General features: G+C 44.7%; 1 protein-coding gene across 1 annotated transcript; it reads left to right on the plus strand.

The window, feature by feature from the left end:
- Positions 1 to 6,321: 6,321 nt before the first annotated feature.
- Positions 6,322 to 27,670, plus strand: CRTAP (cartilage associated protein). Its single transcript, XM_063325400.1, has 7 exons — positions 6,322 to 6,853; positions 9,766 to 9,915; positions 10,507 to 10,678; positions 12,743 to 12,871; positions 14,438 to 14,583; positions 16,971 to 17,054; positions 26,921 to 27,670. Exons 1-7 carry the CDS (start codon positions 6,389 to 6,391, stop codon positions 26,978 to 26,980), a joined length of 1,206 nt encoding a protein of 401 aa, XP_063181470.1. The 5' UTR covers positions 6,322 to 6,388; the 3' UTR covers positions 26,981 to 27,670.
- Positions 27,671 to 27,988: the final 318 nt, after the last annotated feature.

Consider the following 27,988-nt stretch of genomic DNA (forward strand, 5'->3'; position numbering starts at 1 on the left):
AGCTGATACAGGCAGACACGCCCTTAAATTAATCTCCTTCAGGGAGTCATAGTTGCACCAGGCTAAGTATTCACAAGCACGGTCATATCAGAACATTTTCCAATAAAGATAACGTGCCTGTCAACTCAGGCCAAGGAAATGTCCTGGAGACAATCTGCCCTCTGACCACTAAGAGCTAAACCTATCTCCTATTTTCTTCCTGGTCATGCGGCATCGTGGCAACAAGTATGGTACGAAGAGAGACAAGGTGTCCTGAGATCTCCATCATCTAGAATGCTTTCATTAGATGAAAATGACAGTGCTTGTCAGCATCTCCTCCCCACCTGCGCCATCTCTCTCTGTCGCTGAAAAGCTAGTAGAAACCTAACCCAAAGAAAAGACAAACAATCCGCTAAAGGTGTGGTATATACAGTGGCCTGGAAAAAAACCAGCATGAGCCAAAGGAAGAAAGGAAGCTCTTAAACAGAGGAGAGGTTACACCTGCCCCAGTCACACCAGTGGATTGTATACCAGCAGTCAGTATTGCCTTCTGTATCTAGACAAGCCATGAAAGCAGAGGACTGGAAAAACACAGGAAGAAGGGACACATTTGGTTCTGCTGTCACCGTGGCAGCACGGGCACAGCGAGGCATCACCAGAAACACCTTCACAGCCAGCCCAGTTTTCCTTCGCTCGGTGACAGTCAGCAAGATTTCAGTTCACAGACTCTTTGTCGTTTAGTCACTGTGCATGAAAGTAAAACACCTCCCTTTCCTCCTTAGCTGGCATTGCGCTCTCAACAGCTGTTACGCTGCCTGAGGTTCATGGGAATCACCAATGGGGGAGAAGTATCTACACACCCTTCGCCCAAGTGCTCCCCTGAAGCCCCCGTAGCCAAGGTCAGATCCGTCCTGAGTGCTTGTCTAGAGTCACGGCCGCTCTGCAGCTATTCTTTGTGCAACACTAGGGCACGTCTGGCTTCTTCTTCAGGCACCCATTTGGGAGCTGAGGTGAGAACCAGCTGGGGACAGCAATCCCCCAGGGGCCTTCCCAGACTCAGACTCTGGCAAGAGAAAGTGGCCACCTGGAATGGGGCCTTCAGGGCCCCATGGGACACTGTCCCATGACTCGTGGTGGCTTCCATTTGTGACGTCACCGGCCTATTGTTACACGGGCAGGAACCCCTGCGACCTAGTGCACAGGTTGCTCAGCAGCCTGACATTCTCACACCAAGCCAGCTTGGTAGAGGAGCCGGTGAAGTGAGGCGAGTGCCCACATTGCGTGTGAAGAGGAAGAAGAGGTTCATTGGAAGCGCTGAGGATGGCTTCGAATCCTAACAAACGGAAGCGGGATGTCGGCAACAGCAGCACCAGGAGCAAGCAAGCCACAGGCATGAACATCAACCTGCCACAGAACAGCGAGGAGCCGATGGAGGTGGATCCTCCGGCAGATCAGGAAGAGCCCATGGAGGTGGATGAATCTCCCGCAGGGCCGTCGAGGCCTAACGCCCCCACGGCCAGGCAGCCTCCAGCACCATGGAGCCCAAAGCACCGCAGGACGGCCCGGGCTTCTCGGGCACGCCCCAAACGGCGAGCTCCAACCAAGCGCCGCCAGCGCCGCAGACGACGTTAGCCACGAGCCGTAAGTGGACCATCCACAGCGCCATGTGGCAGGCTCATCAGGAAGATCAGCCGGCTGTCAAGCCGCTGAGGAGCCCTGCTGTGCCACTCCCACCCGCGCCCCTCATGAAGAGGGGCCATCTCCTCTGCCCCGAGCCCTGGGGAAGAGGCGAGGAGGGGGGCTGCCATCTCTACGACCCCCTCTACTTGGCACTGGCGAGGCCGCCCCTCAAACACTGTGTTGCGTTTGGGGCCCCTCGCTGCAAGAAAGACATTGAGGTGCTGGAGCGTGTCCAACGAAGAGCTTTCTTGTTTCTGGCAAAGGTTAGTGTTTTATTAAGCATAATAATCCTGCCTCCAGCTCTCCACTCGACGTAGGGCATTTGTGACTTTCTGTGGCGCTTGCTTTCCTTTGCCAGGCTTCAAGTGATGCTTTTCCAAGCTGAAGTGAGGAGTGCAACAGCCTGCTCCTGGCTCCATGCGTGCTGCTGAGCATCTGCGCAGAAACAGATTGAGACAAAGACAATAAAATCCTGGTACCACTTTGAACTCTTGTGCTGTGTGTCCTTGAAAGTGGTTTTGGAGCAGAAAACCCCTGGCATTTCAGGCAAAAACAGTCTTCTCGTCATTTGAGTGACTGGGAGGGAAGGGGAAGGGAAGGCTCGTCCCCGTTGCCAAGGTCAGATCCGTCCTGAGTGCTTGTCTAGAGTCACGGCCGCTCTGCAGCTATTCTTTGTGCAACACTAGGGCACGTCTGGCTTCTTCTTCAGGCACCCATCTGGGAGCTGAGGTGAGAACCAGCTGGGGACAGCAATCCCCCAGGGGCCTTCCCACACTCAGATTCTGGCAAGAGAAAGTGGCCACCCGGAATGGGGCCTTCAGGGCCCCATGGGCCACTGTCCCATGACCCGTGGTGGCTTCCATTTGTGACGTCACCGGCCTATTGTTACACGGGCAGGAACCCCTGCGACCTAGTGCACAGGTTGCTCAGCAGCCTGACATTCTCACACCAAGCCAGCTTGGTAGAGGAGCCGGTGAAGTGAGGCGAGTGCCCACATTGCGTGTGAAGAGGAAGAAGAGGTTCATTGGAAGCGCTGAGGATGGCTTCGAATCCTAACAAACGGAAGCGGGATGTCGGCAACAGCAGCACCAGGAGCAAGCAAGCCACAGGCACGAACGTCAACCTGCCACAGAACAGCGAGGAGCCGATGGAGGTGGATCCTCCGGCAGATCAGGAAGAGCCCATGGAGGTGGATGAATCTCCCGCAGGGCCGTCGAGGCCTAACGCCCCCACGGCCAGGCAGCCTCCAGCACCATGGAGCCCAAAGCGCCGCAGGACGGCCCGGGCTTCTCGGGCACGCCCCAAACGGCGAGCTCCAACCAAGCGCCGCCAGCGCCGCAGACGACGTTAGCCACGAGCCGTAAGTGGACCATCCACAGCGCCATGTGGCAGGCTCATCAGGAAGATCAGCCGGCTGTCAAGCCGCTGAGGAGCCCTGCTGTCCCACCCCCACCCGTGCCCCTCATGAAGAGGGGCCATCTCCTCTGCCCCGAGCCCTGGGGAAGAGGCGAGGAGGGGGGCTGCCATCTCTACGACCCCCTCTACTTGGCACTGGCGAGGCCGCCCCTCAAACACTGTGTTGCGTTTGGGGCCCCTCGCTGCAAGAAAGACATTGAGGTGCTGGAGCGTGTCCAACGAAGAGCTTTCTTGTTTCTGGCAAAGGTTAGTGTTTTATTAAGCATAATAATCCTGCCTCCAGCTCTCCACTCGACGTAGGGCATTTGTGACTTTCTGTGGCGCTTGCTTTCCTTTGCCAGGCTTCAAGTGATGCTTTTCCAAGCTGAAGTGAGGAGTGCAACAGCCTGCTCCTGGCTCCATGCGTGCTGCTGAGCATCTGCGCAGAAACAGATTGAGACAAAGACAATAAAATCCTGGTACCACTTTGAACTCTTGTGCTGTGTGTCCTTGAAAGTGGTTTTGGAGCAGAAAACCCCTGGCATTTCAGGCAAAAACAGTCTTCTCGTCATTTGAGTGACTGGGAGGGAAGGGGAAGGGAAGGGAAGGGGAAGGGGAAGGGAGAGGAGGAGAAGGAAAGGGGAAGGAAAGAGAAAGGAGTTACTGGTGTGACTGCAAGACCCTTGGGGTGAGCTCTAAACCCAAGATCTGACTATGTAATAAAAGAAAATGGAAAGAGGGAAAAGAGACAAAAAAATGGAAAGCGACAGGAAAAGAAAAGGAAAGAAAAGGACAAAAAGGAAAGAAAGGAAGGTAAGGAAAGAAAAGGGAAGGAAAATAGGAAAGAAAAGGGAAGAAGGGAAGGCAAGGCAAGGCAAGGCAGGGCAGGGCAAGCTGTCACCAGAAAGACTTTTACAGTCAGCTTAGTTTTCCTTCTTTCAATGACAGTCAGACATTGGGCACTTTTGAGACCTCATGCGGACTCCTGTGTCCTTTTCTGGTCTCCCTGGGACAGGAAAGACACATACGTGGCCTGGGCCCAGCCCAGCACCTTCAGGATGATGAGGGGCCGGAGCACACAAGGCTGAGGGAACTGCTGCTGTGCATCTGGGAGAAGGCTCAGGGCTGGGTCTGACTGCTGATCTTCCAGAACACTGAAATTGTTTTCCTGAGCCAATGCCACATAGAAAATCGCCCTGGTTAGCTCCCACACACACTTCACTATTGCTAGCTTTGGTATTCCCTATGGCAATGGGTAGCTTGATTTCCCCCAGCTTCCATCCCTACTCTCTCTGTTAGAATACAAGCCATGCGCTCATCTCTTCTAGCTGTTTCCTGAGACTTACTGATCAAAGAAGTATGGGCGCATTCAGATCCCAGTGCTCTTTGCCAATGTGCACGGAAGTGGCACCACATCTCTAGTTCTTGAGGCGTGTAAGAAAAAGAGCTTCATCTTAATGGTAGGAATAAAACATGGAAGTTGAGCTTTGCTGTGAAAAATGCTTCTACAGAAAAAAATAGCTCTGTGAGCTCCTGAGCTCCGCTGGCTTTAAGCTCTTTAAGCCCACAGCCAATGGGGAGTGGGCCATGGTGTCAACTACTCTTTTACATCTTGGTTTCTAACCAAGAGCACTATTTGGTTTGCTCCCACGTGGAGCCATGGAGGGGGCTGGCTCCACATGGGAGCGATACAGGTTTCCAGCACCAGGTATCTACGGTATCCAGCACAGGTTACTGGAGCCCAGGGCTTGCCGCCAACCAGGGAACACGCTCACCTCACAGTCTTGGTGCACTTCAGGGACTTCATATCAAGTTTGCTCTGGACACAAGTGAAAACGTCGGGGCTTTTTGGTTTGGTTTATGGGGGGGTTATTTGGTTCAGTCAGAATCAGGCAGTCTGGATCAGGTCTTGAGAGAGACAAGGCCTGACTCCTTCCAAATATGTCTTTAGTAAACACTGCAATTCACTGGTGCAGTTCAACACAGGAGACTCGGGACATGTTCACAGGAGACACTGGAGCAAGTTACTCCTCAGGGAAGAGCATCGAGGTCTGGCTTCAGAACTGAAAACAATAATGTTGTGGCAAATAAGGGACGGCAGAAAGGCAGACCATATGCACAAAAGGTTGTTCCCAAGTGTGAGCAGCTCTACAGCCATTGAAACTGGCCTAAAAGACATAGCAGGAGCTGCGCTACACCTTGTTAGCTTGTACCTCTCTGTCCCACGCTCCATCACAGACTACACGCTGGCAGCAGCATTGCTTCAGGTTTCTAATGGAGCTGCACAGAAAAAGGCCCCATCAACATAACCTGGGAGAAATAACTATTGCCACAAGCGATGTTGACTGCCAACTTTTATGGTGATGTCTAAGATGGCCCATCTAAGCGAGTCACGCCATCGGAAACTGCGTTGGATTTTGGTTGGCTGAGTCACATGCAACCAATGGGTTTCCCTCAGCCTTTTCTTCAACGGTTCCCAGTTACGGAGCGTGGAACAATCAGGGAATGTTCAGGAAGGCAGGAGCTGCAGGAAGAGTCTCGGCCTCTGCCGATGTGGGTTCACGCGTGTGCTCTGCTCCGCAGAGACTCCCTGCAGCCGGCAGTGCTCACCTCGGCTGCCCCTGCACAGCTGGCAGGGAAGGGACTTGTCCTGGTTGCGGCTGGGGCAGACTTAATTTTCTTCCGAGTAGCTAGTATGGGGCTGCGTTCTGGATTTGTGCAGAAAACAGCGTTGATAATTCAGGGATGTTTTCATAGAATCATAGGATCGCCAGGGCTGGAAGGGTCCGTTAAGGTCATCGAGTCCAACAGTTAACCTAGCCTTGCCAAAACCACCACTAAACCACGTCCCTAAGCACCATGTCTACGTGTCTTTTAAATACCTTCAGGGATGGCGACTTAACGACTTCCCCGGGCAGCCTGTTCTAACGTCTGATAACCCTTTCAGTGAAGAATTTTCTCCCAATATCCATCCTAAACCTCCCCCGCCGCAACTTGAGGCCGTTTCGTCTTGTCCTGTCGCTTGTCGCTTGGGAGAAGAGACCGACCCCCGCCCCGCTACACCCTCCTTTCAGGTGGCTGCAGAGAGCGATAAGGTCCCTTCGCCGCCCTTAGCACCCCCCAGCCCCGGCCCCGGCCCGGCCCCGCTGTTCCCAACACCGACCTTCCCCCGCGGCCGCGCACACCCTCCCGGGGGCGGGGGAAGCCCGTCCGGCCCCGCCCCCGACTGGGTCCCTCCCCCGGTCCCTCCCCCGGTCCCTCCCCGGGTCCCGCCGCTCCCCTTCTCCCCGCGGCGGCGACGTGGTGGCCGGCGGGGCGGCCGAAGGGGGCGGCCATGTGGCTGGCGCTGGCGGCGCTGGTGGCGGCGGCGGGGGCGCAGTACGAGCGCTACAGCTTCCGCAGCTTCCCGCGGGACGAGCTGATGCCGCTCGAGTCCGCCTACCGCTACGGCCTGGACCAGTACAGCACCGAGAACTGGCCCGAGAGCGTCAACTACCTGGAGGTCAGCATGCGGCTCTACCGCCTGCTGCGGGACAGCGAGGCCTTCTGCCACCGCAACTGCAGCGCCGCCGGACAGCCCCCTCCCGCCGCCGCCGCCGGCGCCGGGCAGCCCCCTGCGGCCGGCGGGGCGGCGCTGGCCGAGCTGCGCCTGCTGGCCGGGGTGCTGCGGCGGGCCCAGTGCTTGCGGCGCTGCAAGCAGGGGCTGCCCGCCTTCCGCCAGGCCCAGCCCGGCCGCGACCTGCTGGAGGACTTCCAGCGACGGGAGCCCTACAAGTACCTGCAGTTCGCCTACTTCAAGGTGAGGCCCGGACCTGCATCCATCCTCCCTCCCGTCCCGGCTCTCCCTGCGTGCCCGCTGCCCGCCCCGGCCTCGGCTCCCCAAAGTCCTGCCTGCTCTGGTGTCACCCTCCAGCCAAGCGTGCCTGTCAGCATTGCAGTGGAGGGGGACAGCGTGGCGTGTCCCCACAAAGCCTCTATGGACGCAGATGCCTTGTGCGCCCAATGCTGGAAAAGCCTCCTCTTGTGCCAAGCTCTCGCCTGGCCCCCAGAGAAGGTTGCTCTGGCCCATAGCCTTATTCCCCATCGTCTCCTCCACACCAGTTCAGCCACCAGTTGTCATCCGCCCCACCTCCATTTCTCCCCCTCCCTGGTTGGGACACCAGTCCCTGCCACCCTGCACTTCATCATCTACTCCCAGCAAGTTTTTCAGCCCCTTCCTCCCACCCACGTCGTGTAACCCACACTGGGACCGCCCTGCACCTTGTCTTCCCCCCAGCATGCCCACACCGTACCATCCAGCTCGCTCTTCACCGTTTCTTCCACAACTCCCCCAGCACGTCCCTTCAATTCGCCCTTCCAGTTCTTCCCAGACCTCCAGCCACTGGACCCCATCTCCTTGTCCTGTAGTTGTGCTCTTCCTACCCTTGCCCCTCTCATCTTTCCGTCTACCTTACTTTCTTCTAACCTTCTCTGAAAACTTTTTCAGCGTCTTCATGTCACCACTCTGCTATTGCAAGCGCTCCTTGCTGCCTCTCCCTCAGCACGTCCATCTTCCTCGCTTGCTCTCTGCTGGTCCGGTTCTGTCAAGTGCAGCAGCCCCCAGCCTGTGACTCGCAGGTAGCCTGGTGCCTGCAAAACTCCACTTTTGTTGCAGCCCACAGGAAGGAGTAAAGCAAAAGCTGGTTGCTGAAGTGTGACACTAATGCTGGCCCTGGAATGGTATTTACTTTTTGCTCTTGGGTCAGCCAGGACTGGGGACACGCTTCTTTTAACAGATTTCATCCTGGTTTTGTAGCTTCTTGTCACCCTTTGTCCTATTTCTTTTGAGTAAGTAAGAGTGGATGGGAACTCCTCTCATTCTCAAAGCCGTAAATGGATACCAAAATGACATCACCACAAATGTTTCCATTTCTTGCCTTACTTTTAACTATTCATTCCCTCCTTGTGGTACATACAAAGTTTGCAACGTATGTATCGCAGCAAAAACCAAAAAATACTTTACTGTTTCTGATACAGTTGAATACCTGGCAGGGAGGGATGCGAGAGGGAAATGGGAGAAACCCCTCCCTCTCCCTTTAAACTGCTTTTCAGTCACATCTGCAGTAGGTCGGAGCAGTGCACTCTGGTGGGTTTGCCTTTAGTGTAGTTGTTGATGTTGTCTGTCTGATCAGATTGTAGTCCAGCTCTCAGCTCTTGCCACTCGCTTGGGGAGTTCTGAATGGGCCTGCTAGAGGTACAGACTGCTACAAACTGCTGCGTACAAAGAACCTTCTCCTGCTGGTGGTTTTCTCATGAAAGGAATGTCATTTCCCCCACCCCCCACCCCGCCAACAGCATTTATGATATAGGAAGAAGGCAGGGGGAAACGCTTTACGTCATTTTTGAGAGTGACCGTGTGTTTATTCAGGCGGGTTCAACAGTGACATTTTGCCACGTCTTAGATCCCGGGAGTAGATGTTTCTGTGCTGCTGCTTGCTCCTCTGGAGGGAGCTTTCTCATAGCCACCGAGTTCACTTAGGAATGTGTTTCTACAAAAACTTTTTTTTTTCTTTTAGTGGTGAAAATTGAAACAAGGAGCGAATTAAGGACTAAGCAAAAATGAGAGAATTGTCAGCTTCAACAAACAGGGCTAAAACATAAAGCACAAAAGAAATCAGGCATTTGATGAAAGTGCAGCTGAGATTTCCCTTTGCGTTTAGCACCGTGTGGGCTGACTGGAAGCGCATAGTTTTGGGACAGCCAGGAAGGGCAGCTGGCGGAGTTCCAGCGCTGGGACACTTAGAGCGGCACAGCCGCAAGAGCTCATGTTAGAACTGAAGTCTGTCTTTGGTGTAGTTGTCTCTCAGGTTTCTTTCTGAAATGACAGGGTACCTTTTATGGATGCAAACTTAAGAGTGCATGTGCATACATGCTTGTGATTCTTGCTCATACTTTTACATGTACACTTCCATAAGCTACGTCAGATGTGAGGTGTAGCTCTACGTCACCTACACATCAGTACACTGCATGGGTTCATATGGTTCTCGGCGTAGATGGGAAAAGGTTTTAACATTTCAAAAATTCTTAAGACTTTTACTTTCACTCTTCCTAAATATGTGTATATATACTATATAGTTTATAAAAATATGTATGTATATAAAATAAAAAATAAAAATTCATGCACACAGAAGTACATACATATTTGGCACATGCAGTTGTAAATGAGGAATACATACTTCACAAAGTATCTTTAATGGGGTTTAAAGTTAGTTTAAAAATTGGTGCAGAAAATCACTGAGTACGTTAGGACACAATTACCTGCTGTTTGCTCTAACTTCGTAACACCATCAGGAAGATATATTATTGTAATATTGTCTTTTGTGCTGCTAGGGGAATAAGTGACAGAAACACCGTGTATACATGCTAAGTGATGATTCCTGACCAGTAGCCATAGACTGGCATCAGTAATTGCTGTGAGATTAATTCCACACAGGAGCAACAGTATCATCTTGTGCCTTGTCAGCTTTATGAACAGAGGAGTGGGAAGGGAAGTAAAACTGAGGAGAATTATATCAGTTTTATTGTACCGTTGTATCTGCTGGGACTGTGGTTTCAGTAGAACTATGTTTGGCAATATAGAGTCTGCAGGTAAATTCATTGACAAAAACTGCAAAACTTTTTTTTCCAATTAACCTTTTTTCCCCTCTTCCTCCTCTCTCCATCCCTGTTTAGGCTAATAATCTTCCAAAAGCTATTGCAGCAGCGCACACATTTCTTCTGAAGCATCCAGATGATGAAATGATGCAAAGAAATATGGCCTACTATAAGAGCATACCTGATGCTGAGGAACATATTAAAGACTTGGAGACAAAGCCTTATGAGGTATATTTTTTATTCAGTCTGGTCTTTTGGAACTGTTCTATTACTCCTCTTGTGTGAGGTTCAAGGATCTCATTTGCTTATGTGTTCTCAGTTATTACTCTCCCTCTTGTCTTCCTCCATCACCTCTGTTCTGCCTTCTTGATGCATTCAGTAATTCTCACCTCTCATGCTTTTCACTGTTCCATAAGTCACAGTAAATCATAGACAGTGGCGTACCTGACAGCTACTACATGCACATCACTACTGGAGCTAAGCAGATGCAGAGAGTTATTCAAATGCATGAGTGGTGTAGTGTCACAGCTTAAAATAACTAGGACATTTGGGTTAAGATTCCATTGAAAATCTCTGTCAAAACCTGTGCTTTGGACTCACACTGTTCCCTCTGTCCAGCAGGCTTTTCTGTTGATCTGAAATGGAATTACGTTCTCCGGTGAAATCCATTAGTCATCTGTATTTGTTGTCCTCACATTAATTGGATAACAGCTTATACAGTAATCCAGAAATGCAAAGACATCATTTACTGTATTTGAATCTACACACAGCTTTCCACAGATCAGTTACTGCTGGTTTTCATTCCTGCCAATTTTTCAGAATCTCTTTATCAGGGCTGTGAGAGCATACAACGGTGACAATTGGAGAACATCTATCTCGGACATGGAGCTGGCTCTTCCTGATTTCTTCAAAGCCTACGATGACTGTACAGCAGCTTGTGAAGGCTCCCGAGAGATCAAAGATTTTAAAGACTTCTATCTCTCCATTGCAGGCGAGTGGTTAGGAATTAGTAAGGAAAAATGTCCCAAAAGCGCATTTCAGTTTATCTGTAGGATTGGCTACTGAAGTCCTGTTCTTCGGTTTGCAGTGTGAAATGCACGTGGTGCCCCCTGCTCAGTTTGGGCTAATATGAGTTTATCAGATTCACTGAAAACTGCTTGAATTCTGGTTTACTTTTAAATCCCTGTAACATAAATGAGGGCTGTCAGAAAATCAGAACAGAGAGTTCTTAGGTTAACATGGAAATGTAAGTGTGCGTCAGAATAAGACAGATGTCTAAGTAATAACAACTACTCCATCCAGCTAGCAATAGTTATCCAGGCAGGTCTCTTGACCGTCATTTCAGTATCAGTTTGGCCACCTTTGAGGCTCAGTGGTTAGCCTGCCTTCAGAGTCTGCTTTGGGCTTTGTATATGTCTGATGATATATATCTCCTTTCTCATAAATACAGCAAGGGTCTGCTGCCTATTTTTTGTCTTTCCTACAGCAGATTTTTACTAGCAGGTAAGATTTCTTTTTCATAAGTAGGTAGCTTAAAATCCATTGCTTTGCAAAGGAAAAGGGACATCACCTTTTCTGATTGTTGTCTAAATGGCACATACACCTTTCCTGTGCTCTTCGGTAGCGAAAGAAACGAGTAATTTGTCCAGTCCTCTGGGGTCGGTGTTGTTGGCGATATTTGCGTGGCGAATGCCTGCATGTTTTCTCAACAACCTTAAAAACATGAAAAATGCAACAGAATTTCTAAGTTGCCAGAAGGAATACCAGCCCAGCTTTTTGTCCTAATGCCATCAGATGTGTTGGTGAGGGGAAACTTAGGTGAAGCGCGTTGATGCATAAATGTGAAGTACAAGAGCAGCTCCACAGTTTCACACACTGTGTGGAACTGGTATCCACCAGTACAGCTGACATGGAATAACTGTCATAACTAATAATAATGCTGTCTAGGACAGCAGGTAAGGCATGAAGGTAAAAGCACAGGCGGAAAAGTAAGAAACACAGGTCTTCTTCCCCAATGGTCAGAGCCCTGACATCAGGATAACCCCCAAGCCACTGTAAAGAGTACAGTGTGCATGCTCAGCTGCGACTGGCACTTGCTGTCATCCTTCCTCTTCCTCCTTAGAAGGAAAGGGCAATTCCCAGCAGTAGCAGTGAGAAGGAAAGGTAGGAGTTACTTCATAGTATCATCACAGCCGTGTGCATGCATTTCAAATACTTTGTTCTTGGGATAAGAAAGTTCATATTTACTTGCACTGCCTGGGTTGAACTGTGTTCTTGCTCCAGGGAGATATATTCTGCCTCTGAGGTTTTTTCTGTTTCTCTTCGGTGTTGTTGTCTAATGTTATACATTCTGAAAATGCTTGTAATTCTTTGACAGAAGGTTTTCTCTGAATGTATTTTCTTGAAGATAAGATCTCCTCTAGTGCTATGCCATTGTAGCAGGCTTTTGTAGACGGGGTAAGCTTGTGAACGTAAACATTTCTGGCTGAAAGTTTTTCTGTAGTGAGCAACATATTCACGTCTTTCTTCTCTTTTAGAACATCCGCGCTGCAGGCACAAAATGTGGCCACCTCTGCAGGTCTATTTTGCAGTCACCTGCTGTATTTCCCTGTGATACAGTTGTACTCGGCAGCATGTGGACCTTATTCATGGAATAATTTAATGAAATCGGAAAGGCTCTTTCCAAAAGATAGTACTGTTAAGTTCACACTTAGGAAATAACTCAAGACTCCATAACACTCTATATAAAACCTACCATCACCACAGGCTGCCTGTAGGTGTCAGTAAAACCTAACTGCTTAGTTCTTGGGAATTGCAGCTTTGATACATTTCAAGTCCGGACCGCGCAGATTTTTACAGCCGGGCTGAGTACCAGTACTTGATGTGTACTTCGAGTGGACTTGGAGATGCTCAGTACTTCCATGCAACAAGATCCAGACACACAGGACCCAGGAGGGTTTTATAAGGCCAAACTTTAATGGGTAGCTAATGGGAGGTGTTATAACATGTCAGTGTGCGTTATCCATATCCTGTGTTGTTGTTTTCTTCCTTCTAGATCATTACATTGAAGTCCTTGCATGCAAAGTGCAATGCGAGAGTAATCTGACACCCATTATAGGAGGCTTTGTTGTTGAGAAATTTGTGGCCACCATGTACCATTACTTGCAGTTTGCTTATTATAAATGTAAGTACTGATTTAATGTGCTTAAATAACATTGGGATGATGTGGGACAGTTTCCATTAATAATCTTTTCCCTCTAGTTATATTGCTTTAGAATGTAAATAGTGGCCTCCAGAATCTGCATTTTAACCTATTCTGGGGCAGAAAGTCTGAGCTGCCTGGCGTCTTTTTCTCCCTGTATGACTGTAGTTAACAGACATGGGAGATAAATATTATTCATAGAGCCCGGGGCTCATAAAATTGTCCATGACAAAATAAATTGCTGAACACAAGTCCCATAAGGGCTGGATTTTGCCCCGGGCAGGCCCCTCTGTTCTAAGTGGTTATGACATGGTTATGACAGGTCTCCACTTGGGTGTTGGAAAAATGAGGTCGTTACAGAGTAAGTGTGATCTGATCCATCACTGCCCTTCATTCTTTGTATGATACCTACTGACAGCACAAGTTGCTTATGCTTTTCAGAGTTTCATATAAATGATAAACGCTCATCATATGTATTTTAGGTGTTTAAATGATATACCAACCCTTCTGCCTTTTTGAAGTAACTCGTAATGTAACACGTTAGGGTAAACAGTGTCAGCCGCTTCCTCGCTTCCTAAGACACTGGAACACATGCAATGATACAGACCCATTTTGTACACCTGTGTACAAAAAAACATGATTTGACCATGCTGGTCAAGCTCTCAGGCCCACATGGTTGTTAAGCAGCTGAATGTATAGCTCTAACAAGAATTTTTTTCTTAAACTTCTAACTCATTCAGTTAGATAGAAGAAAGATTGTAACTTCAAGGCAACACATTAAACATATCACCACTCATTCTAGGGAATGAACACTTAATTTTCAATTTACTATTCAGAATTTCTTCCACAGACAAACTTACCAAAATTTTCATACTGTTCACTATTTTCTAGTGGATTCTTGTAATCCTGTTAGAATGGTGCACATGGGGCTAAGTGGGTTTTGAAGAAAGAGGGGACCACTTAACAGAAATTGTATTGTTCTGGTGCTCAGTGATTAACCATTTGATAGGTAAATCATTCAGTGAATTTTGTGGTTTCTTGAGGAACTACTTGCACTGTAAAGAACACATGTAGTTGTTACAGCTGCTCCTGCAGGCTCCAACGTCAAAGGGAAGATACATCCATCCATGTAACAGAAAGCCATTAATGGCTTCTGCTTGTGTTGTTTGACTGCACGTTTTACACATTGACTCTTTGTCAATTCTAGTACAAAGAAGTGGGGGGTTTTTAATTTATTTTTTTGTATTTTAATAAATGTCCCAGTGGGGATCACCAAGCTGTGGGCTGATACTGGGATACCTGGGAGGGACATTTGGTTAGGATTTTCATAGAAAACCATCAGAGGTAAGTCCCCATTTCTGAATCATGGCCTTACCTGTTTCAGAACACAAAAATAGCATGTCCCTCCTGGGAAGCAATTATTTTTTTTCTGTGCAGCTGGTGGGGAGACAGAAAATGGGTCCTGTTTCCATCTGAGTTTTTCAGAACTTAGATAATAGTAGGAATTTGTTCATTTACCTTATCTGGATTTTTTTGTGTGTTAATTAGTGAATGACATGAAGAATGCAGCTGCTTGTGCTGCTAGTTACCTTCTGTTTGACCAGAAAGATGAAGTAATGAAGCAGAACATGGTATATTATCAGTACCACAAAGACAAATGGGGACTTAAAGAAGAGGATTTTCAGCCCAGATCGGTAGGTGAATTACTTAAAATGCCTTCTAGACACATTCAGATATTTCCCTGAAACTCACTGGGTCAGGGGTTTTGAAAATGGGGGTTATCTATTAATTCTGGAGTTAAACACATAATGTTTTATTAAAACCATATAGAAAGTTGTACACAGAGATGTACTATGTAACGTAGATGGTGAATCTCATTATAGTTCTTCCCTTTGTGTTGAAATATACTACAACAGGATATAATATGGTATGATGATGAGTAAATTCACGCTGGTACTTGTCTGCCACTTAGTATATTTACATCTTTATTTACCTCAACAAATAAAGCAGCTGGCCCCTGAAATCTGATGAAAAGACCACTCCAGTGACATTCAGGCTTTTGTTAATCACTTATTATTTGCCAACATGTAGTTGCTCACCTGCTTGTTATTTCAGCTTCTGTATGCTTTGGAATGTGTCCGGATACGATAACCTGCATTTAGAACATAGTTTGGTGGATGAGGATGGAAAAAGGTTCACGACCATATTGCACCTAATTATCTGAGTTAGAATACTTGCTGCAAAGAACACACAGTAAACATCAGTCCATCCAGTAGTGATTGTGATCTGGCTTTGAAAAATTACTTGGAAAATGGGTTTCTATGCTGTTTTTAAATTTCTGTGTCCAGAAAAATTTTACATATAAAAGCATTTTTGCTGTGTTTCTGGAGTCCTGCAGCCTGGACTCTGACAATCAAGTTGGATGTTCTGTCATTTCTTGTTACCAGGATTTATGTCGTGCAACTGAATTAACTGCTTTGTGACACCTGAGTGACTCCTTAGGCATCAGTGGTACGTGCTGTACAAGTAGTTAGTCATTAGCAATACATGTTCCAGAAGTTAAATTTAGTGCCTTCTCTTTCTCTTACGGCATGACTTCCCTGTGGAAGAGTCATTTAGGTTAACCTAGCTGAAGCAACAGTGGTGATGTTCCAGTTGCCTTTCCCATGTTGCTTCTGCAGACACCTTGGTCACTGAGACCTGTACTGGCCCAAAGGTATATCCCTTGATTCTTAAGGCGGCATACAGCTCAGTAGATATATGTGCTTAAGTGACTGGCTTTTTCTGTAGCAACGCTGCAGAGCAGCTCCTGCATGCACCTTCTAGCTTGCACTGATTTGATGATTACATTTTCCTTCCTCTCAGCCAGCTCAAGTCAAAAATACCACTCCATTTAAGTGTGGACAGCTGTTGAGTTCTGTGCAACACACTTTATCTGTACACTGGAAACCCAGGCCTACCCTGCGGGGCCAACTGGGACAGAAGACATCAAAAATGCTTTTAGTTCTTTCAGGCAGTAGTAGTGATTCTGAGCTCAGAGGGGAAAAGGACCACTCCTTTGTCACTGCTTTTGGGAACAGAACAGTGCTTTATAGCCATGTTGGAGACAATGTTTGATGGTGGTAGGAGTGAGGGGTGGCAACAGTATAAAACTGCAAGCCACAGAGAGATTTGGCATACGTGTGCAGAGGGGGCAGAACAAGGGCCCTACACATTAACTCTGAATGTTTCATTGATAACTTCTCAGGAGCTGGGGACTAGAGATAATTTAATTTTTAAATATAAAATATTAAATGCACACAGCTGTATTTTCATGTGCTTTGATCCATGTGACTATGAACAGAAGTTGCTTGCTGTCCTAATCACTTGCCATGAAAACCATAATGCCTCTGGTTTATTTTCACAAAGTGGTAATGGGGTGGCAGCAGCATTTGGCTCTGCCACTAAGCTTTAGATGTTCTTGTGAAAGAACATCGTTTTCTCCCAAAAAGAGTTAAAGGGGATAATCAAAGTAGGTTACACTTGGTATTCACAAATAAGAGAGTAGGTGACTGAGCTAAACTGTGCTGTCCAGGCACACAGCCGGGGAAGTGAGGAGGGACAGGTGGGTGATGGTGCGGAATGTCCCTCGCCCAGACTCAGGCCGGGGTGGTGAGTCATTATCATGCAAAAGAGCTTAGTGTCTTTTTCCCAGAACTGCCTGCCGCCATACGCCAGCGCACCGAGAGACAGAGGCTTTCTCACTTCCAAAGCCCGCTGGAATGCAGGCACAGGCTGCTGCTCAGCTCTGGCAGTCTCATTCCTTATTCTCAGACTCGCCAATGCTTTGAAACATGAGAAAGAGGAGAGTGCTTTGTTCTTCTCACACCGATGCAGCCTGTGCTTAGACAGATCCACGGAAGACATCAGATACGCTGCTTGTTGTTCCGCTGTTTCCTTTCTCAAACATTTTAACACCCCCCTGGGACCTACCTTCTACTAAGTCTGGGTCTGACTTCACTGGAGTAGTTTCAGGTGACATGTGATGATGCTTCCATGTCTTGCTACCCAAAAGTAACATAGAAATTTTGGTTTTTGATAGGAGGCAGTTCGATACCACAACATAACCACACTCCAGTTGGAAATGTATGAATTCGCGAAGGAACATCTGATGGATGATGATGAGGTGAGTTTTCTAGAAAGGAAATTGTGGTCAAAAAACCAGCAATCACATTAAAGTGAAGATGATACATAGATGAAATTCCAGGACTTAGCTAATATGGAAAAATCTTCTTGTACCTTGACCAATTTATCATAAACTTTTGTAAATGGAATATAAGAAACAAACCCAAAGAACATCACATACCATTTTAAAAAATATGGACAGTATTAACACAAAGGTAAATATAATGCACTAAGCCTACAAAAAGAGAAAATCTGCTTTGCAAGCTGCAACACCAGGGGGCAGAGAAGTAGTATATATATTTAAACCCAACGTTTTTCTGGGGATTGTTTTCTGAAATGTTGTTTAAATTAAAGATCCTTATAATTTTGTCCAGAAGTAACCACCTAAATTGTCATTTTTGTCAAAATGAAGGCTTGTTATCTGGTGTTTTTTCCTGCACAGTAACGTTTTGGTCACCCAGTCTTGCTTCTTAAATGGTTGGAGTTCATGGCTGAATAACATATAATGACTACTATTACACTGGAAATATGTAAAGTGGATTTTTTGTGCAAGAAAAGTAGTTAAATTGTTGAAAGAGCATTTCTTTGTCTCCCACAGCTGAAATTAAATTATAAATCATAGAGGCTTTGGATTGCCTTTTGTTTTGCTTTGTTTTTGGAACCTTTAATTTAAGAGTTTAAAAAAATCTTCAAACGATGGAATAGTTCATTGCTGGCATTGGCAGCTATGTTCTGTTATGGCATGGGGCAGGGTACTTGTAATGAGGACTGCTTAGATCTTTTTTAGTTAGAAAAGAGAAAGATGATTTATGTTATAAAAAGAAATCACCTTTGCAATTTTTATGTTATCCAGCACATAGGGAGAGAGAATATTTTTGTAGTGGAGAAGTAATAATATGTCTGTGCTGCCTTCAGTATGCTAGTGACCTGAAAACAACTCTATACGTAAAATTCCATTGCAAGGTTACCAGACTTTAGGAAGACTTTCCATTGTGATAAAATTCTGTGAAAGACGGTTTAATAAGCTTGTTATAAGGTTAAGCTTAGATGAGGACTAGTCTGTATGGATTTTCATCAGCGTGTGAAATACTTGAGCGCTTTTTTATATTCCCTTGTTGGTTTGTGCTTTGCCCATAATGTTTTCTTATGTTAGGCATAAACTTAATCTGTAATTTTTTCCTTCTTTCACATCTGCTGCTCCAAAACACAGGGATGAGTAATTAAGGAATGGGAGAAGCAGTCCGTTGCGAGGGCTTTCCCCATATGTTGTTACAGGAAGGGCTTATAGAAACAATCTTCAGCCTCAAGCGCTGTGTATAGGATAAACAAGCGTTCACTTGCTGGCATTCATTCCTGTAGCCCGTTTCACCGGTGCAATTACAAATGACCTTGCAAACTGCAGGAGGCAATTACAGTGGAAACGTCAATTAGACTTCTGGGATAGTGTCAAGGAAGTCACATTACACTGGATTATATGTTTAGGTTAAACAACCAAAATTGCTGGGACAGATCATGCCACAGATATCCGGACCCCACACTATTAGGAAAGTTACCATTCTCTTCTCCCGGGGAAGAGCTAAAGGGCTTCTGTGCCCTACCTTACTAGGGCTGAAGAACCTGGGAGGGATGGAGGCTGTCCATGCCTCTGGCTTGGCTCTGGCTTTTGGTAATGAACTCATAAATCCCTGGCTACCAGAACTTGTCTTTGGCTTCCAGGGAGTCCAGACAGAGCAGGAATAGCACAAAGGTAAAATCGCTACCTTGCAGTTTCTGCTACATGGGCAGGACCTGGTAGTGTAAGTGGAATTTTTTTTTTTTTTAATATTTCTTCTGGCGTGGATAGAAAAGTTTATTCCACAGGAATGCTGAAAACTGATGAAAAACCCAGATAAGGTGTTACAGTAAAAGCTTTATTAAAAATTGTTAAGTATGGAGGCAACCTCTCTTCTCAGTGCGCTCTGTTTATTTAAACCATGTGCTTCTTGGGCCATAGGCCATACCTTTTGTGAGTTCCTGTGGTCCATGTTTGCTGTCTGTGAAGTTGCCTGTGGGCCAACAAGCCCGTAAAATAATCTGCAGAAAAAAATCATTCCGTTTCCTTGAGTGAAGCAAAAGGACTGATGTGGCAAAAGGAGCTCTTCTTATGTGAATACGTCATTATTCCCAAGTGGAGAATCTCACTTTATTCAGACTTCTCAGTGCTCCCGTATCCCAGATCATCCATGTGTCTTTTTAAATCCCATTAGCAAAGCAAGTGAGAACATGTAGCTTCTTCCAGTAATACATTGCAGTAATTGCAGAGGCTGGAACATACAGTAATGATTTTTGCACATGTCATTGCAAGAAATACTGTCCTGTTCGTGTTACTTTATTAATGTTTTTCCACAAGGAAATGAAAAACTCTAGTTCAAACATTTAACACAGTAGAGGTGACAGAGAATATTAGCGCCAACTAGCTACAAATTACTTTTTCTTAAAAGTAATTATTATTAAATATCCTCACAGTTTTCCACAGTGAAGTTAAAAGAACATTACACAGTGTTGTCATCTCGGTTGGCCATGGATAGTCAAGCTTTTTGATTTTTGTTCAGATGTGTAATGCATAAGGGCTATAATAGATACAACTCCTGGTATTGCACAGATTTAAATGGCAAACTGAAATGCCGTTAAGAGCCAGATACTCAGCTAGTGTAGATATAACTTCAGCACTGCACTAATTGTATGAGACATGTTTCTGGCCCATAAAATCGGTGTTCTTGAGGAATTTTTTTCAGGGATAGCTACTTAGCTGTTCTAAGTTACATAAGAACCAACAGTGTTTGGCTGAGATGATTCTACAGTGTGATTTTTCTTTCAGTACTTAATCAGTAGGTGAAAAACTGTTGGCAGCTTTGACCCGCTTTTTTGGCATTTTGTTCTTTTTATTTGTATGTAATGTGTGTGTCCATTTGTATAGTAGCTGAAATTCCAATGCTCCATTCCTAAGTGTGGTGCAAAGGAGAATAAGTCTTGAACTAATGTGACTGGTGGAAAGAGAACATATGGAATAGCATCAAAGCACGAGGGCCCAGTGGACTACTGATAGCATATAATAATCTGAATTCAGCCTATTTTTCTGTTCAGGAATCGCTAGCAACATATTTTCAGCTTTATTAACTCACTTTTTGCATATGTTCAAATGAGTTACACAAGTGCGCTCGTAACGGCAAGTCATAAATGCAGATCTGTAAACCCTGCCCTGCCTGTGACCTCAGGCCAGCGCTGCCACTATAGCACCGCTACACTGAGAAGAGCTGGTGGCAGCTGTTTCACAGAGACTTGTCAGCTAAATGGCATTGTTATGGTCCCTGTTTAACATACGCTTCTTTAAACAAAAAAGAAAATATTTTTTTTCATCATCATTTCCTCGTGGTGATACTGCCCATGTGGCTGGCTCTCCAGAAACTTCCTGCTTTCCCCTCTTGCTTCTTTACCGTTGGATGCGGATCATGGTCAAAGGTGTTCCTTCTTCCGTTTAAACCACCTACCATCAGAAGCTGCAAGCGCGATTGGGCTTATATGGCAGGATGTCCCCAAGTTGCAGGTACTGACATCAGGAGGAATTTTTACCTGCCCAGATTTTCTTAAGCGTCTGCGTGCAGCATACAGCAGGCAAGAGAGCATAAGTAGAGCTCACTGGAAGGCCGCTCGAAGGCTTCTATTTTCAGTGCAACGGGAGCCGTGTTGCTCTGAAACTTGGTTGACTCATGTTTTATAGGCATTATAAAAATGTTAAGAGGAAAGCACATTTATTGGATTACTGTAAAATACTATTGTAATAACTGCAGTGTACTGCAGTCTCCCATAGTACATGGGAAGAGAACAGTTACATGTTCAGAATATATCATTAAAAACTGAAATGGAAAAATATTTGAGAAAGTAGTTAACATACATGTAAAGAACAACTAAGCTCTTTTAATATCGGAGGAAAAAAAAACCTAAAAGCATGTGACAGTGGGTCACACTGTGGACTAAGTATCTGAAAAATAAACAAGTTAAGGGCCAAATAATTTTTCTGCACGAAGAATTGAGGGATTTTTTTTTTTTTTCCCCTGCTAGAATGCAAGGAATGTCCAGCCTGGTCTGTACTGCTCGTGGAGGATCTGGGAGGGCTTTGAGGTGGTTACAGTGAACTCTCGTGTTTTAACTGAAGGTTAGATCAAGGAACTTTTTCTTGGTCGGAGGCTGAATAAACCTTTCAGGCTGAGCCACTCATTGACACATGCCTTACTGTTATCCTGAAATAATGTGTCCCCCCAAAAAATATCACTGGCTAGTGGGCTCTGTGGTGTGCGCTTGCAGGCTCTGTTAGGCCCATGGAGCACGTATCCTTCACAGTTGTCCATATCAAATCTTTTTCTTCAATCTTGCAGGATGCTTATTTGTCCTTGAACAAAATCCGCTGTTTTTCAAAACCTAACTCTCTGTCACTACTCCCATTAGTTACTCAAATTAGTTACAGGGGCAGTTACAGGACAACTACTCATTAGTTACAGGGCAGTCCTGACCTTTCCTCGCAGAGGCCACCCCTGCAACCCTTCCCACTACGGCAACCTTGCCACCTACACCCAATACATAAGGGAGTTACTCTGAGTAACACATAAGAGTGTTACTCTCAGTGTTGAACAAATTCCCAGTCATTAAGCTCTTTGAGCTTTAGCAAAATCTGAATTTTTGCTGTGAAGGACAACCAGGGGACATTTTGTGGGATAAATATTTTCCTTCTAGGTCATAGATTATAAGGAAACAAGGATCCAGCCAATGCTTCTTGCTCTGTGTATTGTCTCTTAAGGCTGTTTGTTGTATGAGTTAGAATAAAGGCTGTTTCTTGTTCATTCACTAATAATCATGCATGAAAGCATGTCCATAATAATATTTTTCTGTAGATCTTAATTCATTCTAGAACACTATTTTAATATTCTCTGTTACTTCCCTGAAGAACAGGCTGTCGCACTGCAGTGCATATGGAATCCCTATAGAAAAGGCCATCAGCAGATCTGCATGGAAAGTATGGGTTATTGCAAGACAGCTACTTTTTTCCCCAGAACTTTTCCAGTCCTCACTGAGAAAGGACAGAACAGATTGTAGGTGGAGGCAAGGACCCATGAATGATTAATATTTGCTACGTAGAAGGCAATACTTAGTCTTAGCAACCAAAGGCGAAGCGTCTGGGTCTGTCAGTGAGCAACTGGTTGCTACTATTTTTAAATGCTGCTGTCGAAAGAAAAGTTGGTGCTGGACGATCAGTCTCAAGTGGGCCATAACTGAGCCATGTATTGGTAGCTTTTCCTCTTTACTGTTTGTTTTAATAGCTGGCTGGGAGTCTCCAAAGTACAGATGTTTCTTCTAAGGGGTTGTGTTTTGTGTGTGTGAATGCAGCATTTAATATTGCATAAGGAAGGGCCGGCAACAATCCCTGGCCCAGTGTGTACCTTGGTCTTGGACACTCAGCTTGCGGTAATAAGTGAGGAGTTCTGCATTTTTCTCCTTTTTAGGACTTATTTTTTGAAATGCTCTAGCTTCACTTATAATAGTGCACCAATCTCACCAGCCTGGGTTAGCTTATTCAGAATTGACCAAGAACTCTGTTTTAAAATTATTTTTTATTATAATCCACCTACTCACTCTGTAAAGCCTTCTTGAATTACTTACTGTGGTACAAAACTTTTTATTTCTGTTGTATCTCTGTTCAGTTGTTAATCTAAGCCAAGGGTGCTCAGTTTGCATATCTGACAGATAATTAGAGGCTCCAGTTGATCAGATCAGCTTCTCTGATTCTTCCTACTGCTCCCACCAGTCTGGGAGCATTCCCCAGCTGCTATTCGATATCATGCCTCCCATATTTCAGGCTATACCTGTCCCATCTCTTCCCATACATCCTTGCAGTCACTCGCACTTTTCACTGACCGTCCCTGGATTGGGAGAGGGAAGAGGTTGGTAGCACAGGGAGGGAGGTCTCAGGGTGCCGGGAGAGCTGTTGTACCTGCAGCACGTACTCCTCCAGCGTAAACCAGGAGGCAATGACTGCGGACCGAAGGCCAGCTTGCTAACAAGGACGTGCTTCGCTGCAGCTGACCAAGCAGTCCAGATGTGTGTACTTCCCAGTTGTTGGCTGCCTAACTATCAGACATGTACTGGTCTGGCGGCAAACCCTCCTCTTCCCCGAGCTTAGTCAGACTTCACATACTAATTTACTAGCTACCAGCCAGACAGCTACATCACGCTTTGGGCCATATATTGCTCAACACTGATTTACATCAGCACTGTGTCTGAGCAGCATATTTATGTGACCTGCATTAGAGCTGGGTGGCTGTTGTCCCCTCTAGTAGCTGGCAGCAGAAAGAATTATGGGTTTGCAGCTGACTTTGCATATAAAATTTGCTGTCTGTCTTATTAAGGTAGGTAGGCTCCTCATTAAGGAGCCAAAGATCCTATAATAGGAGGAACTCTGTCACACTGAATACTTAAGTAGTATCAGAGAATCATTTTCAGACTCCATGTCTGCAGGCCAGCATGAAGTTATGAAGTTATTAGGTATCAGTGGGCAGAAGGCTTTTTCCGTGGAATGAACACCTGTGAAATATTTGCTGACTTCAGTCATGCAAAATGCCTGATGCGATGTCAAGTGAGTGCTAACGGGGCAAGGACAGCGATCAGTCTGGCCATAGCTGCTAGTGTGACAATGTGATCAGCTCTTCTGACGTAGCGTAGCGTTATCACCTTTTCATTAGGCTGACAACCACATTATGGGCAACTTGCAAATGTTTTACATTCTGACCATAAAGGCACAGGCAAAAGTACTTTAACTACAGGTTTTGTTTGTCTGTAACTGCAATCTGGAGTTTTTGCCTTTTCAAAAATAACCAACATCCAGGCAATTATTCAGTTGCATTACAGCATATTTTCTGTATGTATATTGTTTCGGCAGCTATTTTTATATTTTTGCCATAATTCAACTTCTCTCACTCCCCAGTACTTCTCATTAGACCACAACAGCTTCCTTCATACTGTACTTGAGAGATCAATTTCAGGCACTAGAGATTTCAGTCAATTTTATTTTTTTCAAATACTGTTGCTTTTAAGTATCCTTTTCCTTTTAAAACCTAGGCTTCTTACATGTTTCTGGATTTGAAGACATACCAGAAGAAAAAAACTTGAATCCTGTCTGGATCTTCTGTGTCTTCTGAAATATCCTACCTTACTGATGAGCATGACAATAATATGAATTGAATTAAGTTCCCATATGGTTGAGTTACCAAAGGTGCAATGTTGAAATCCCCACGTCTTCCTTATACTTAATTCTGGCTCATCTATTCAGATCATAGAATCATAGAATAGATGCTTATGCCTTTCACCCTACCTCTCAGATTTTTACGTTTTGAGGGTTGTCTTTGCAGGCAGACCGAGCAGAGAAATCCTTTTTAATATCTGTTATTCTTTCATTAAACTATGATCCTGGGGTGTAAAAGAATCGGTCTGAATTATATCTGGGACCCCTGTAGTAGTAGTACAGTAGGACAGTAGAGCCCTCTATTCCCAGTCTCGTAACTCTGTTCAGAGTTAATGAGATCTCCCTGTCTGTAGTCCTTCAAGAGGCACCCAAATGCTCGTGCCCACAGTTTTAGGAGCTGTGCTATAAAACTTGACCTGAAGTCCTCTGTGCTTCTGTCTCTGTAACTTTCGGCTGCTCGCATAGCGACTGTTGGACCTAGTGGCTATTTTCTTCATGTGCATTTGTGAAGTGGTATTGAGTTCCTCCCACGATTGGGCTCCTTAGGCAATCAAAATACTTCTAACAAAGGAAAACGTGCAGAAATGTCGAATTCCTGTTTTCCAATTGCCAGATTTCCTGCAACCAGGAAGACAAGTAGGGAATATGAAAGTGCTGGCATTTTTTCTTGTGTTTTTATTGAATTGGATACTTAGATGTTTTGAACAAATTCAAAGCAAAATATATTGCCATCCTTCAGGACTTGCTAAAACCACTTCATAGTTGCAAAAACTCAGCAGTCTTTTAAGATGGAACTGTGAAGCAGGGAACAAGAGCAGCAGTTACTTCAGCCAGCTTTCTTCCTGCTTTTATTTTTCTTTGCTTCGTTCTCATTGTTCCTCTCCTTGCTAATCGCACTTCTGAAAAATGTGATGTTAATATTTTTAATCACCGTATCCATAATACAATTGTTGTATTCAAAATAGACAAAAATTCTCTTATTTCCTCTTATTATTTTCACTGACAGTGGTTTTAACCCGCTTTCCTCACCAGAATAGAAAACTGTAAAATTTTGAGTCTCAAACTGCATGTGTCTGGAAGATGCTGTCTTCCTAAGGAATACCTTTCTAGACAAAAATGTGCTTAAAATTTAATTAGGATTGTAAATACTGTTTGCAGTCTTCATCGAGCAGGCTCAGAAGCCTAATACAATTCACAAAGACTTGGAACGGAGGTGAAAGGGAGTATGAGCATTCAAGCAAGGATGACTTGCTTTCAACATAACTGTTAGAAATTCACATTATTTTAAATATGAAAGTGAGTAAGAGCTGATCAGATTTTCCAGCAAAATATTTTTCTATCAGAAAGTGATGATTTGTTTTGGAAAAAGCTTCAACGACATCTTAAGACCTTTTTAGAACGTAGATCTATGTCAAGAAAGGAAGGACAGGAAAGTTTAAAAAACACACAGGTAAATTAAGACAGTTTAGCAGAACATTGTAGTTCTTAGAATGAAAGACTGGAAATGTAACGTTGAGCATCCACATCTCTCTTACAGCTCAGTATTTGAGTTGTATCAAAAATTGAATATATGTACAGGCATTCCCCTGGGGTCTCCCATCTCAGGCAGTGTTGTTTCTGAACGTAGCAATGGAGGGCAAACTGGAAGACACTCATATTTCTGAGGGTGCCAGCAGATGGGCTGCTACAGTCAGTTTTGAGTAGTCTGAAGAGCTGCTGCACATTTGCTGTTAGGTACTTGCTTTTCACTACTGAAGGTGTTACATGGGCTGAAAGGGATTACAACAGGTTTTTGTTCAGTTACTGTAGTTACTGTAGTAAATTCCGTCTGGTGGGGCTGTATCATCCCAAAGTACTGACTGCAGGAAGACATTTGACTATGGTATATGACATATAACCACATCAGGAGTAGTTTAAATAAAGAAGGTTGGATTGTTATGTTGTGTTGGTAGCCTGCATTAGCAGAGTGGAGCTTGCAAATACAATATTTTCTGGTCTGAATCTAAACCAAATGTATTTGTTTCTGGTATGAGAAACATTCTAGTATCTCTATCTAAGTTCTTTACCTTTTTGCTGCCTTGAAGAAAGGCATGTGAAGATCCGTGGTTGAAAAGGGAGAAGAAGGTATGGGTTGAAAGGGTATAACAGGACATAAACAGTTAGAGCAGGCAGATGCAAAGTCAAAGTTATGGTTCTACAAAACACTTTTGCTTTGAATTTTGAAGCTTTCTAAGATTTTTTAATGCTTTACTGTATTTTAACAGTTTCCTAATTTATCAGGTGCTTTAAGCATTTATGCCTCTACTTTCTAAGTTTGAGGATTTAATTTTCTATTTAAATACCTGAAAAACTAAAAGAGGATTTACTGTGAAGTGTAACATTTCCTTCTTATAAGGTCTGTATGACACTGTGAGTACTTGTGCTACCCCTGTACAAGCCATTTACTTGCATTTTATAGGCTTGTTGTGCTAGCTTCTGTATGAAGGGTGTTTCGACACCTATTATTACAGTTTATGTTTTGATTAAAATGGTTAAAAGTTTCAACTGATTTTGCAGTACAGGGTTAACTTGTTTCTGTTAAATTTAATCCTTTCTAGGGTGAAGTTGTGGAATTCCTTGATGAGCTGTTAGAAGTAGAGGAAAAGAAGGAATCCTGATGGGTGGAATCACCACAAAGTATTTTACAAAAGTGAAGACTCACCATTGCTCCTTACTATTGTTTTTGGTCACCTGTAGTTCCAGTTAGATATACCTCAAAGCTGCTCCTTTAAGCTCCACTTTACATCACAAAATCCACTCCTGAAAGGTCACTTCCATGCTGGACTGACTTTTCCGTGAGCATGGCATTTCACTGTGCATTTACAGAATTGGTGCTTATAGGTTTTCCACGTGAGCTTTCTTTCCTTTACACAAACACAACAAAGCAGACTATTTGTGTTTTCTGGGCTAACACTAAGGTTCCTCATTTTGGTGCTGTTCTACTTAAGTTATAACAAACAGTACAGCTAAATTCCGAAGAACTTTTGTCAGATTACGAACGGTGGAAGACATTACAGTTCCTTTAGACTTTCTGAGCTATGTATTGTATTATTTATATATGTCTTTTTCTGTGATGATGAATAAAGTGATACTGAACCCCAGTGCAGCTGAAAGATATTAAGATGCATTTAAATAGCTGAAATACGATGATTAACAAAGCACAAGTAGTGATCTTGTAAAAATTGCTTGAAGAATTCTGTAAGCAGTGTTGATCTTTCTTCAAAACTAAAGGAAATTCCATGATGTGAAACTGAGGTCACTTAGAACTGAATAATAAATATTTCCTTCTTCTTACCAAGTCTTACTCTTTCTATTGAAACAACTTGTGGTTCCTGTGTGAGGCAGGACCTGTCTTTTATAAAATAATGATGGTCAATGTGTTTAGTATTCTGTTCTGTAGAAAACAGTTCACATGTTTTTTTTCTCTCTTGAGGGACTATCTGCAGATTTTTCATCCAGAAGTAAGTACAGGTGGAGACGGAGGCAATTTGAAGTGGAATCGTGAAAAATATTTGCATGTGAATTCCTGACATTTTTATTAACTATATGGCAGAGTCCTATACAGAAGTACTTTGAAGGCCCAGAAATTACTGTGTTAGAGGTGAGTAGTGAATTAGTGCACAAGA

The sequence above is a fragment of the Chroicocephalus ridibundus genome, chromosome 2, assembly GCF_963924245.1.
Source record: "Chroicocephalus ridibundus chromosome 2, bChrRid1.1, whole genome shotgun sequence".
NCBI classification, from domain to species: domain Eukaryota; kingdom Metazoa; phylum Chordata; class Aves; order Charadriiformes; family Laridae; genus Chroicocephalus; species Chroicocephalus ridibundus.